The sequence below is a fragment of the Callorhinus ursinus genome, unplaced genomic scaffold, assembly GCF_003265705.2.
Source record: "Callorhinus ursinus isolate GAN/ISIS: 27379988/994484 unplaced genomic scaffold, GSC_fseal_2.0 scaffold58, whole genome shotgun sequence".
Taxonomy (NCBI): Eukaryota; Metazoa; Chordata; class Mammalia; order Carnivora; family Otariidae; genus Callorhinus; species Callorhinus ursinus.
The window spans coordinates 5,580,529-5,594,646 of record NW_027397120.1 but is presented as its reverse complement, the minus strand read 5'-3'; the positions used below and the strand labels follow the sequence as shown (position 1 = coordinate 5,594,646).

The 14,118-nt window shown below is 45.5% G+C and overlaps 1 protein-coding gene across 6 annotated transcripts in view; it reads left to right on the top strand.

Annotated features, from left to right (window-relative positions):
- DOCK1 (dedicator of cytokinesis 1) overlaps nucleotides 1–14,118 on the top strand; it is a 485,590-nt gene that overhangs the window by 297,457 nt on the left and 174,015 nt on the right. For all 6 annotated transcript variants that reach the window (XM_073884741.1, XM_073884742.1, XM_025880059.2 and 3 more), the window contains 2 exons: nucleotides 5,875–5,976; nucleotides 11,836–11,930. In XM_073884741.1, the coding sequence (XP_073740842.1) occupies nucleotides 5,875–5,976; nucleotides 11,836–11,930 (197 nt within the window). The remainder of the gene's footprint in view (nucleotides 1–5,874; nucleotides 5,977–11,835; nucleotides 11,931–14,118) is intronic.

Genomic DNA, 14,118 nt, shown 5'->3' with positions numbered 1-14,118 from the left:
TGGACATGCTGGGAGTGGGCAGATAGGCCACATGTTAAAGACATCAGTGCTCTTGATTTCCACCTCACAATGCAGCCTCGCTTTCTGAGTCTTCCTAGGTTTCTGTGCCTGGAATCAGCAGGTTCCTGTTAGATGATCACTGCCTTCCTGCGTCCGGGGCACTCCATAACCTTTCGTGACTCCTTTGTTGGCTTCCAGAATTCTCTTGTCTTTAGTTGTCTCTCCTCATTCTCTTCGGCTTTATGGGTTTGTGAATTAAACGGTGTTCTTTATTGTCAGCTTAATATGAGGAAACAGAGGTGAAAGCATGTTTTGGATTATTCTTAATTCTTCATGCAGAAGCCCTGAGGTAATATTTTCACAAACGTCATGTCTACAGAGTCTTGGGAGGAATCTTTGGGCCAGGGAACATTTTGAGGTATTCCTGGTGTTAACGCTTTGGACTCTCTATTTTCCTTTTTTAAATTTCCTCATAGCAAATAGAACCCTTACACTTTTCACTTGTGGCTTTCTCTTTTTGAAAACAGAAAGCCTTCAAGAGCCCTAGAGCTTTCACCTTCCCTGTACCAAGAACTCATCCATCCAAGTCTTGCCTACCTTTGAAATGGCAGACGCCGCTCTCAGTTACTTCCCTTTCCATACATTCTGTGCTCATAATGTTGCTTTACAGTATCGGTTCTTTGGCTTGAATGACCCCCCAAATGAAAATCAGTTCGGAATTTGCCAAGTCATCCATCTTCCCACCTTTACCACGATTCTTGCCCAATGCCCCTGAGCAGTATATCACGCCTGTCACTGGAGGGTTCCCTTTTCTTTCCTCTTTAGTGACGATTACGAGGTTTGTCTTCATCACCATATTTGAAACTTCAACATCTAAATGAGTTTCTCTTCAAAGTACTTACCTCGGTGAAAACATGTTCAAAATCTTCAACAAGTCATCCCTGGAAGTCGTGAGGTGTAATCCCAGATTTAAGTGGAATTCTCCCATCATTCAGACTGGAGCCTGCCCTCCACACTTGGTGCTCCTGGGTCACTGTTCACAGCTCCCACGGCTTCTGTAATTTGGAGCTGCCCCCAAATCCCTTGCCATTTAGAACACTTCGAAGAGAGTTAAAATTTCTGCCTGTGCCATGAGTCCCAGAGAGAAGAGATGTGCTGCATGCAAAGTGTGAGCTCCAGGGTCCTGTGAGCTATTTTCATCTCATTGATGGAACCACCACGAGCAATTTCATACCCCACCTTCAAGTCACATGGCTAAGTCTCTCTTTATTACACAGAGGAGGTGCACACCCTCACAACTCCTTGAGACCAGGCATCAGAACCCTTGGGATTGCTCTTTCTAACTCATGCACTCACCTTTAGCCCTTACACTAGGCAAAGCGGACAGAGATACTGTTTAAAGGGTAGGTAGGTCTCATCCTCAATTCCCATTCTCCCATATCTGTCCTTTTTAAAAATCTTTGGCGTCTATATCTTGCAGTGACATCTTAGATTCATTTGCCTCCTGCCAGACGTCCCCTCCTCCACCGGCTGTGTTTCATTCTGCCTGTTGTTGGTTCTACCTGTCTCCCATTCTGCCTACTCCCTCTCCTGCCTGTCCACCTGCCTAGTACCCTGGGAGCCCACGCAGCTTTAACACTTGAACACTGAGGGTGGTTCTAGGAGTTTCAGAGGCAAAAGCAGCCCAGGGCTTGAGGAGCAATGCAGAGCAGTAACCACGTCTGCCTGGACAGGGTGGTCCATGGATTCGATTTTTGACGATAGGGGAGCCGGAAACAGAACTCAGGGACAGGGAGAGTTGGTCCCTGCTGCCAGATGACATCTTTTTTCTCTCAGGACCTTCTTCTAAAATATTAATATATTTTCAGTTTATAAAAATGATCTAGTTTTGTCCTCCGACCCCTGATGACTGTGTTTTTTCTTCTTTCTTTTCCTTGTTCCTTCTTTATGTTTATTTTCTTTTTTCTGCTATATCCTTTATATTGCTGAAATATGGATATGTAATTATCTCCATGTTTGTTCCTCAAGCATTTTCTCATGTTATTAAAATAGTGCAGATTTGCATAGTTAATGTTTACTGTGTTAGTGGTAGCATAATATTTCATGATCACACTCTTGGAGGGTTGCCTGATGTAGCAACCAGCAATACAGGGGACCAGGTTCAACCTGAGCTTCAGCTAAACGATAAATGGATGCATTTGTGTATGGATGTCCCATGTAATATTTTCCCTTGCAATATTTGGGACATACTTATTTTTTTTGTTGTTCATCTGAGATTCTGATTGAACTGGACATCCTGTATTTTATCCCGCAATCCTATAAAACATCATATTCTTTAACACAGTCGCTTATTGTTCAACACGATGCAGCTGTTTTCAGCAATGTGACGGACATGTTTAGGCGTAAAATTTCATATTTTGAATTAACTTCCTTAGGTGGATTGTTAGCAATAGAATTACCAAGGAGATGAGTATTTTTTCCAAGACTTTTCAAAGCTATTGCCAAATCGCTTTTTAAAAAGGTTATAGCAATTTATGCTCCCACCAGCAGCGTGTAAGAGTGCTCATCCCCTGCCCCCTTGCTAACATTATCCTCACTTAAATACTCCTTTGCTATTTTGGCAGGCAAATAATGACATACCATTTTCATCTGTGATTACTAATGAAGTTCGCATTTTTTTGTTTAGTAGGCATTTTGTGTCCTGATTTTTAAGTTCTCTGCAACTGTATCCTGACTTCTCTGCCCCTGCTTTGCATTGCTTTGAACTCTAAGGAATATGATGTTTATTTATTTCCTTGTTTTTCCTCTGCCGCTGGGGCTCAACCTGGTCCCCATGCTCAGGATTCAGGACAAGTTCTGCACAGTTACCACCAGCCTACCTGCCACCCCGCCCATTGTTCAAAAGCAAAAGCTTCCTAGGACTTCTAAATGCATTTCAAATAAATCAATTAAAAAGCATAGGAGAGTAATTTTCTTTAGAGCCTACAGAATGAAAGTTTTCACAGTTCTCCCCCAACGCTGCTTCTTGTGTATGGACCAGGTTCAAATACAGCTTCTGTAATGACCCGCTGTGTCCACCACCCAGAACCAGAACCCCGCCCCCCCGAGTGTGCTGTACAGAGGAGTTCTGCTGGGTTCATGGGAGCAATAAAGCTTCATGGTCACCGCATCGCTTCCCTCTGGAAACACGGGCACCCCATGCATGGGGCTCCATTCCAAAGGGAGGGGGTAGCATCGCTCTGGATTTCAACAGGCATGTCACCCCATTCCTGTTGGGGTCCAAAGCTTCAGCATAGTAAAGAGTAGTAAAACAGCAAGATTTGCTTCCTCTAAGAAGGAAAGTCTCAACAGTACACGTGTTCTTAAACATTTCTGTAGGTGAAGTAAATAGCACATTTGCACTCCCTGGCCTTTTGACCTCTAACTCAAGGTGGTGCCCTGCCTCTGTCTCCTTCCCTGGGAGTCCTCCCGATTAGTCCTCGTCACTGTAAAATAAGAGGCCATTGGCTTGCCTTCTCTGTGACATTCTCGTCCCAAGCGATGTCTTCCCAACTGGCCATTTGCATGGTCCCAGGACTGGTTTTGTGGAGATTTGCTATGTTCTCCTGACTTCTTCATTTTCTGCATCATGCCAGCTAGCCCAGCCTTGTTGCATGAAGTTTGCAGCATTACGTGGCAGTCTGCTCCCTTAATTGAGTATCTCTCGATCACCTGTTTGAGTATCCGCCCCGACTCCTGATGCGCTGGGTTTTCTCATCCATGCTACTCAGCACGCCCACTCTTGGCATTCTCAAACCTGCTCTGGGGTCTTTCTTTTCTTTCTTTTTCGACTTGATATTTTAAGCACCTGAGTATACTGCATCCAATTACACATAGCTGGCTTTGGGATTTTGGCGATTCTAATGTGGAAGCCCCCATTTTTAAACTGTTCTGACCTGCTGAAAATTAACTTGAGCCACTGCCAGGTGCATCTTGGCCGATACAGGCCTCTTCTTGCTCCAGAGAACTCCTGGTCTCCTGAGGAGCCCGGCCACAGAAGACTACCTCAGGGAGGGGACTGGGGCGCCGTCTGTGGTGGCCTTTCCTCACCCTCCTGCAACTTTCCCTGAAGCCTGCAGGAGATGAGTCTCCACCTCCCGTTGGCCATCATCAGGGGCCTCAGATTTCTCAGAAAAAATAATTAAAATGTACATCTGGACAAGGGGAAGGACCTTAGCTCAGCTGCTCGGCGCCCACCTTGCAGCCCTGCGTTCACTCCCAGTTTTTTGCCGCTTACTCATTGAGGGGAAGCACTCAGCCTCTGCCTCATGGCCTGTAAAATGGGACAAGAAGAGAATCAGTGGTGGCGTTGAACGGGGCCTCAGCACCGCACTCCACCCATGGTGGTTGATTGACACGTAGTATTACGAAGACCCTCATCCAAAAGCTTGCATCTCATCAAGAGTAGAGATACAAAGGCAGCTTCTTCTGAGCTCCTGGGGATGCCAAATATTTACATATTTCAAAAGTTCATATTCATAGACATTGTGCCATTTTACAAATCATTCCTCCAGCGGAACACCAGCATTCTTTAACTCTTCCTCCGAATACCAACTTGGAATCCAAATCTGGGCAATTACCATCATTCACAAATAATCTACATTTCTGTGCAGACGGAATGTACCACATTGTCATTCTTGTATTTGCTCAGTTTGCATAATGCACCCTTTGAGGACTCATTTGGAAGCACACATGTATACTAGAGAAATCAAATGGATTGGGAGAAATATTGGACCGTAACATTTTGCTGTCGAGTGTGTGTTCCAGATTAATGCAGAGGCCATGGAGGTATCAAATATGCTGCTTGTAAGCGTGGGGTCTGTAACCGTATGCGGTTTGGGAACTCATTGAAGAGGGTAAAATTGGGGATATGTCTGAACGTATGTCTCGTCCTGTAATTGGACTGGACTTGTACTGATTTAATGGGAGAAAATATATGTCCTGTGTTTCTTAAAATGTCATTAATTTAGGGGAAGATACAGAAAAGCAAGGATGGCTTTTAAGATCCTTCGCAGAAGGGATCAGTTGCAGACAGTGGCAACAGGACCACTTGACTCTCCGCCCACCCAGCAAGCTCACTCCCCTTCAGTGCGCCGCGTGGACACACGCCCGTGCATACCCCCAGCAGCACACATACTGGCTGCCTCTTCATTAGCTGCTTTGGCCTGTTGTTTTCTCCGTGTCTTGATTCTGTCGGTTGGTTTCTGTTTTCCCTCCTCCTCTTCTTTTGCTCCTGGCTCTGTCTGCTAGAGAAACCCTTCTCTCGCCCACTTTGCATTCTGATGAGCCTGCGTGCCTCCTCACGTTCTTCTCGTGGAAAAGAATTGGACCATAACTCATTGTGGAATCGGTGGTGATTGCCTCCAAATTGGCCAAGGGGGACACAGGCAGATTTTGAGAAATAAAAGGCCTCTCTTTGCCATGGCCCAAGAGGAAGGGCTGCAGACACATTTCGCCTGGTAATAAGAGCAGCAACTTTCCATGGAGCACAAAACAAGAGTGTCAGTGGTTTCAATCCTGTCTTTAATTTTTGCGTATTTAATGCAAAAATATTTAGAGCTTGTTTTTTTCAGCCTAGACAACCATGTGTCAAGGAAGCATTTAATGCAGTTAGAGAGAAGGAGGTATAGCAAGCCCAAGACTGTGAGGTCGGGATGACCGGTCCTCTTATGCTGGCCAGACAGCCAGGGACCCGGAATTCGGGCCCCCCCCCCCCCCGCCCACGCCCAGTTGCTTCTCCTTGACCACTTCCACGACGGACTCTTAGTTGATACCAACGTTTCCTATGAGTGGTGTTCTCTCCCCATCTAATTGTTTCTTTTGATTCCTCTGCAGGGAAACTTTGTGGCTTGTATGACAGCTATTTTACGACAAATGGAAGATTATCATTACGCCCATTTGATCAAGACTTTCGGGAAAATGAGGACTGATGTTGTGGTGAGTGTAAGAAGTTACACTTTTTCATAGTGTAGCCCTTTTCATACGACCCTTTTCGTATGACCGTGTTTGGGGGTCAGCATTTTAGGCAAAACACTGGTGTCAGTATTTCCATTTTAAGTATGATTTTGAACGGGGATTTGGCTCCAATTGGTTTGAGAAACCATGTGGCAAGGGAAGCCGTGTTTCTAAGAAGATGAGGGTCCCAACACATGGACTTGTTGGCCAATAGCAGAAGCCAGAGAGTCTTTTCAGCTTTAAATTATACTCTGGTATTAATTAGCTCCAATCATGGGAGCTCATCAGCATTTCTCCAAATAATTCTCTAGCCATCCTCAAAACAACTATGATACAGCTTAATTAAGGAGAAGCGTAATAGAGGGGAAGTTAGTGCTTAGGAACCACCTCCCTAACGACCTGAAGTCCCATGGCCAGACGGCACATGTCTTCCGTAAAGCTGTTGACCTAAACTCTGGGGTCTAGTAACACAGATATCATTTCTGAGACCCTTAGATTCCTATAGGACCCAGCAAATGCTACTAGTGTTTCCAGAACAACATTGGTGACACTTCACATCATTATATCTACCTAACTAAGGGAGGGGAAGAAGAATGCATTTAATGATTATTTTCTAAAGGATTATTTCAATAAAAAGTGTCCTTATTAATTGTTGCCACTCTGAGTGTGTGTGTGTGTGTGTGTGTGTGTGTGTGTGTGTATTTAAATTTCTAAGGAGACAAAAATGGGTCAACACCTTAATATCATAGCAGTTTTCCTTAAATTTCTAAGGAGACAAAAATGGGTCTACACCTTAATATCATAGCAGTTTTTCTTAAATGAAAGTGAAGGAACGAGAGAATGTATATGTGTTTGTATCTCTGGGTGTTTAGTTCTTTTCAAAAATCTGGACGTGCAGCTTAAAGGAGGGGTTGCTCAGGTATATGATCTGCATTACACTTGTACCCCTATCATTCCTCAGCAGTTACAGCGCAGTGAAATCATATTTGATACGTGGAACGTTCCATGCAACCAGTGAAATCTTAACTGTATCCCTCAGCCCTGTTTGGGTCAGTGGAAGGAGAGTTGTAGCTGAACCTATATGAACAATTTCCTAGATGGCATTCCAGGCTGAATAATACAGTTTTTAGAATGAGAAGCATTACCCGTCTTGAATACTTAGGGCTCCAATTAATCATTTACTCTTTATCAGATTAGTCGTGTGATCCAAATCCACACATGCAAACCACGAAAAATATTTCATCTGAACTATTAAGAGGTCCCGTTGGTAGGGAAGCTTTAGTGCCTTGTGAAACGTGATTCTACAGCGTGGTTTTTAAAAATGACTATAATTTGCTGAATTCCAAGTGTGTTCCCTCTCTCCTTGCTTGGAGCAGATGATCAGATACTTACTACATGTTGTGGTCCTGATTTCCCGAGGGAGTTTTTTTCTTTAGACACAGCAGTTCAGAAAATCAATTATTTGCAGACGATTTGATTTCCATTATAAAATGGCATTTGTGGTTTGGCTATCACGAGTTCATATTGCAAGGATTGTAGACCTTTTTTATTGTTGTTAATCTGTCAGAACCTTTGTAAAGTGTGTTCCTATCCATTAACTGTACATAGAAAGTATTTGACTATTTTTCTACTCTGACAACCACTCACAAAAATGAGAGATCATTTTGTGTTAAATAATTGAAAGTTAGTTAGTACTGCGATATGAAAATGGCCCAGTCCATTTTCTCGGGACTACGTCCTTGTAACAAGCGCTGTTTCAGGTTTTCAGATTTAGCCCTTGTTTGGTTGGATGAGTGATTCCCATAGAAAACCACAGTTACTGTCAATGCCAAAGTCCTATGCCTCAGTGCTGTTACTTGTACAGTCTCTCAAATGGCCCCTCAGGCCCCGAGCCAGGGAGAGGAGGGAGCGCAGCGTAAGGCAGAATGATCCAGAAAAGAAAAAGAATGGGCATGTATGGTTCCAGACTCTCAGGACAGAGCGCGCCTCAGGGTGACCTGCGGCATCCTCAGTGGGAGGAGGAGCCTTGTGCTGAACACGTCTATTTCTTTTGACCATTTCCTTGTAAATGAAGCCATAGTGAAGGTACTGTCACTGGATAATGAGTCTGGGGAGCGCAGAATCCTTTCTCAATGAAGTCACTCAGTAATTACTTACTGAGCATCAACTTTATGGTCGCACAGGGGAGGAAGTAGTGGGCAAAGCAGACAGGCCTGCTCTCGTGCCCCTGTAGTCTGGTGGGGAACATCACAGTTAATCAGGGAGTCCTTCCAACCAACCCCCATTGCCCACATTGCAAAGGAATGGTCCTTATAAAGTAGCCAGACTGGACTGAGTCAGCTGGTGAGAAAGCCTTTGTGGAGGAAAGGATTGTGGAATATTGAGGAATAGAAGGCAGAGCCATGCAGGTAGGAGGTGGGGTGTCATGTACAGGAGGCTTTGCAGGGGGTGGGGGGTGGGAGGGGCAGGGAGAGGACCAAGGTGGGGATGGGCCTGGACAGGACCCCGTACGCCATGCTGAGAAACTGTGTTCTTCGCTTGTTTGTTTTCAACTTTTTACACCATTTGTTCGCTCCTCATTGTTTTAAAATTATTTTTTCAAGCATTTGTTTTTTGAGTAAACTTTTTGAGATAATTGTGGTCACATGTGGCTGTACAAAGTAATACCATATCCAGTTTCCCCAGTGGAAACGTCTTGCGGAACTATAGTGCCGGATCCAAACCGAATGCCGACATCACTATGGTCCATGGATCTCATGTGCATTCCTCCAGTTTTACTTGTACTCCTTCCCCTGTTTGTCACGAAAAACCAACCGTACAGAGAACCTGAAAGAACAGTACAGTGAAAACTATGATTCCTAACACCCAAATCCACCAATTGCGAGCACTTCGGCATACCTACCTCCTCTGTATCTCTCTTTTTCACTCACTGTGCAGCCACATCCCCTAAGTGTGAGAAACATGCCTCTCCCTTAGTGGTTCAGCAAACCTCTCTCGAGAATTAAGACCTTCCCCAATGGCCTCATTGCCTTTCCAGAACATAACACACCTAATCATCCATACTCAGATTTTCTCAGTTCTTCCCAGTCTTTCTTGTCTTTCATGAGGGTCTTCCTCAAATCAGGATCCAGGCCAGATTCACTCATTGCACTTGGTTGTGCCTCCTTCATCTCTCTTTTTTTCTAGAACAAGTCCCTCACCCTGTCTTGTCTTTATTCGTGCTGCTTTGTAAATGCCTTTCAGCGTGTTCCTCTATTCCTCCAATATGTCCTACAAGCTGGAAGCTTGGCCTAATGTTCCAGCTCATCCTTTTGTCAGGAGAGCTTCAGAGCTGGTGTTACGTGCTCCCTGTTGTGCCCACTGGGAGGGTGGGAATGCTGAGCTGACCGTTAACTGATCGTCAGTTTGATAGCCTGTTTGAGAGCGGCTACCAGCCTGATCTCCCCATTGTGAAGATACGTACCCCTTCACAATTGTCATGTGATCTTTGGCTGGTGCTTTGGCATCCACAAAACGTTGGCCAATGTCCAATCCCCTGACCATTCTTCATCTGATGACTTTAGTATCTATTGAGGGTCCTTGTCTGGAACACGTCCTCCTTTGGCACAGCAGGGTTTCCTTCAGATTGTCGAGACACTGTGTCTTTAATCTGTGAACATTGGGAAGCCCCTGGGGCTGTGGGTTAAATGGGAGGTTGTGAAGTGTTGGTGCCTTGGCCAGATTTGCAATTTGAAAAGGCCATTCTGGGTCAAGGGTGGGGGTCAGGAGGGAGAAGAGTGTACATGGGCAGACAGGCCAGGAGTCCCCTCAGCAGTCCAGGTGAGGGAGGATGGCCGTTTGGTTGGTTGGGTGGGGATGGGGATGGACAGAAGCAGACGGACTGATGGCTGTTGTTAGAGATGCCCACTTATTATATGGGGCATCTTGTGAATAATCAAACTGAAAAATACAGCAGGAATGGATTGGCACTGAAAGAGGAAATTTTCACAGAAGATCTTCTGTTAGTCCTCTGTGTCCCCTTGTTGACTTGGAGATGCCAGTGTCATAGTCTGCTAAGCCTCATCGACCATGGTGAGGACCATCTCCATGGCTAGTAAATTATGCAGACGGACAAGGACGCCTTGCAAAACCTCATCCTCCACAATATGCAGCGTTTTGTCTGATCAGCAAAGTACCAAAATTTAACAGCTGAGCCATACTAATGAAGTATGGGACTGTGTTTCCTAGAAAAAAAAAAAAAAATAAGGGAGTTGGGAAAATATGCTTCTCTTCCAGAATAATAAAACCCAGACCCTGTATCTCAATTATTAGGCTTTGAGGAGTGATCAGCAAGAAAGGCAGCAATTTCATGCAAATAGAGATGTGGCTAAATTATGGCACTCAGCCGGCCAAATATGCAACCTGGTCATTAAAATGTGAAACTCTTGACAAAGTGGGAAAACTTAAGTGGAGAAATATGAATTGCGGTTATTAACCTTGGGGAGAGACATCCCCCATCCATTGTGTCTGGGGGCCCCTGGAGTGCTCCTGCCCTGCGTGAACTCGGGCTTGGCGGTCAGAGCTGGTGTGAGCAGAGTCTGGAGGACGTGGGGCTGACTTTTCTCTCTTGAAGAGGCCCAGGTCCTGATCTTCTCTTTGACTGGGGGCCTCTGCTGTAAAACGGGGATCACGGTTGCTCCCTGAGTTTTTTATTCATGGTAGGGGGCACACAGTAGGCATGACTTGCCAGAACCCGGCATGGCTGGTCAGGTTGCAAAGAAAGTATTTAAGTTGGCCCAGCAGCTTACTGATGCTGTCAAATTTAGCTGCTGCCTTTTTGCGAGAAGCATTTGTTTACGACTTTGCTGAGAGTTGCTTTCTTGGCTGCTTAAATTCTGTACATCACCTTGGGCTTCACAGCCGTTGCACCTAATTATGATTCCGTAGATTAAATAAATGAGAAATAACCACTCATTTGGCAATTTCTGACCATGGCCTCATTTTTCTAAGTGAATCCTCTGTGGCTTTTCCCCTGCCCACCCCACAACTGGAGGGAGCATGGAGACTCCTCGGGGAGGTGTGCTTCTCAGGGTAACCGCTAGTTTTGTTCTGCTCAGCTCAGAACAAGGGCCAAGCCGGCAGGTTCAGGAAATTCTCCAAATTCTGACAGGCACAGGGTGGAGCCCCTAGGAAACGGGTACCCCTTCCTGATGCCACGAGCAGTCTTAACAGCATGGAAGGAGCATAGGACGGCAGGGAATGACCCATGACGTGCAGAGGATCATGCCCAAGGTTGGCAGAAGCATAACTGCATAGGTTGTGGGGTCATAGCTGCCATCTAAAAGCGGCCACATGACCTCATGCTCCGATGTTTATGATGAACAGAGCTGGTGCAGATGGTCAGGAGTTCCCGCTTGAGCCTTTTATTTGTAAATTACATAAGGAAAAGGAATGGATGTTCCTACCCCATATTCAACCTGCTAGGCCCTGTTCCTAATGAAAAATGCGTTTAGAGTAAATCCTACATGCTATGTTTGCAAAATGTATGTTTTCTTATAAGCAGAAAGAATGCATATTTGTAACCTGGAGATCTCCTCTTTATGACTATGACAGAGACCCGCCCAGGTCCTGTTCCCGAATATATCCCTGAAAAAGTTATCACAGGCAGAAGGTGCTCCGGCAAACAGAAAGAAAAAAGCTCCTGTAAAATACATCTTCATTACTTTTTAGAATGTTTTCATTCCGCTAAAAAAAATGAGGTCATTTATACTGTAATTATTCAAGAGGGGATTGGTTTTCTCCTTTTTCTTTGGTGGGCTGTTGCAATGTTCTGTTTTTTTTTTTTTTTTTTTTTTATTTCAGGATTTCCTGATGGAAACATTCATCATGTTTAAGAACCTCATTGGGAAGAACGTCTACCCTTTCGACTGGGTGATAATGAACATGATGCAGAATAAGTGAGTATAGGGAGAAAAGCTCCCACCTTTTACAAGGTGTCTAATTCATGTCTGCTGGGCACGGTGGTGTTGCCTGGATACCATGGGGGCTCTCCTACAAGGAACACATCCCCGCCATTCTGTGATGCAAACGGTTGTTTGGAGAAACAGACCTGGAGATTGGGTGATTTCCTTATGCCAACGCGGGGCTCTGCCTCCTGGAGAAACACAGGGCTGAGCCCTAGCCCCCCTTAGCCTTGGTCTGGGGCAGCCTCTGTCAAGGGTACGGTTTGCCATCAATTTGCCGTCTCATTTTAACCACATGTGTTTATTAGCCCAAGTGATTCTCACTCTGTCTCAGTTTTTGAAAGGTGTTTGCATTTCTCCTATTTCAGCTTTAAAAAGTGAGCATTTTCTCCGTACTTATTAAATATTAATCTTGTGCCTTGTTTATCATTTCCCTGTGAAGGCTGTTGGTTAACTTTCCAGCGCTTGTGCTCCATAATTTCGGTAAGCACCAACAACGATCACTGGGTTCTCAGTCCCACATGATTCCTGGAAAAATTCCTGTTGACCTCCTTTTTTCCCTCTCCTTCCTTATTGCATTTTTTATGGAGATAATTGTAGATTCATAGGCATTACGGTTATAAAAAGAAATACAGAGAGATCTGTATACACTTTACCCAGGTTCCCTTAGTGATAACATTTTGCAAAACTAGAGCTCCATGTTGCAGCCAGGGGCTCGGTGTCGGCAGAATTCGTGGGGTTACACAGATCTTCCTGCTGTATTTGTGCTTGGCCGCGGCGCCTCTTCTTGAATCCACCAACACAAGGGTCCCTCTTGTTGTCCATGTGTTACATGTCCTCCTCGCCCCTCCACCTCTACCCTCGAGAAACCCGGGCAACCACTAATTTTTCCTCCTCTTCTAAAATTTTGTCATCTCAAATGTGATGTGTAAATGGAATTATACGGCATGTAACATTTCAGGATTGGCTTCTTTCACTCTGCTTCATTCCCTGGAGGTTCATTCAGGTTGCTGGGTGCATCGCTAGTTTGTTCCTTTTGATTGCTAAGAGGCGTTCCATGGTACCGATGTGCTACGGATGGTTTAACCATTCATCTGCCGAAGGACATCTGGGCCCTTTCCACTTTGGGGCTATTACCAATAAAGCTGCCACGAACATTCGCATACAGAGTTTTGTGTGAACATAAGTTCATTTCTCTGGCACAAATGCCCTGGGGTAGAACTCTAGGGTTGTATGGTCGCTCCACGTTTAGGTTTATAGAAACTGCCCAACTACGGCTGTATCATTTTACATTCTCGCCAGCAGTGTGAGAACGATCCCGTTCTTCTGCATCCATGCTGGCATTTGCCGTGGTCACTATTTTTCATTTTAGCCCTGGTGGTAGAGGTGTGTGTCTCACTGTGGTCTTGGTTCGCATTTTCCCCGATGCAGCAAACGATGACTTGCCATGTCATTAAAGAAATCATCGTCCCGGTCACAGTGCTGACCAGAACCAAAGGCAGGCCCTGGTGCAGGGTGCGGACTTTGTACTCTACCTTGTGACACTACATGTGAACTTGACCTGCATCTTTCTGACAAGAGTGGCCGCCGCGGCCTGGCACCCAGCCTGTCCATTCCGCACCCTGGGGGTGGGGACTGCTCCTTCAAAGGTCAGATGTGAGTCACACCTCAAAGCTGTTTGATTCTGTGCCTCTGATCCCAGAAAAGTACAGCCACACCCTGTTGATTTGCGCTATATTACGATGAGTGAGGGTCTGTTTTCGGTTTTAACATGATGATCGCCCTATTCCCTCTTCCTTCTATTCCATCATCGGCCTCCTGCTACCAACCCTGATATGTCTGAGCATCACCCCAGACCTGCATGTGGGTGAAAGCCACGTGGCCTTTGGTTCAAAGTGTGGAGCACTGTGCTCAGGGTCCCCTTCTCTGGACATTCTGTCCAGCTTCTCCCGATGTGTTCTCTTGTTTCTTCATTGAGAATGTGGCTTGACCTGTGGTCTCCAGAATTGCGTGTTCCCTGCGCGTGAAGCCAGCTTTGTCCCTGTGTCCTGGGTCACTAGTGCACGTCTGCAGGGCCCCGCCGTGTTACCGAGACACAGGTGTGTGGTGGCATCTGGGACCCAAGCCTTTGCATCTCGCCACAGGGAGGAGAATTCTTGTTTGGGGGGCAGGGAACCTCTAC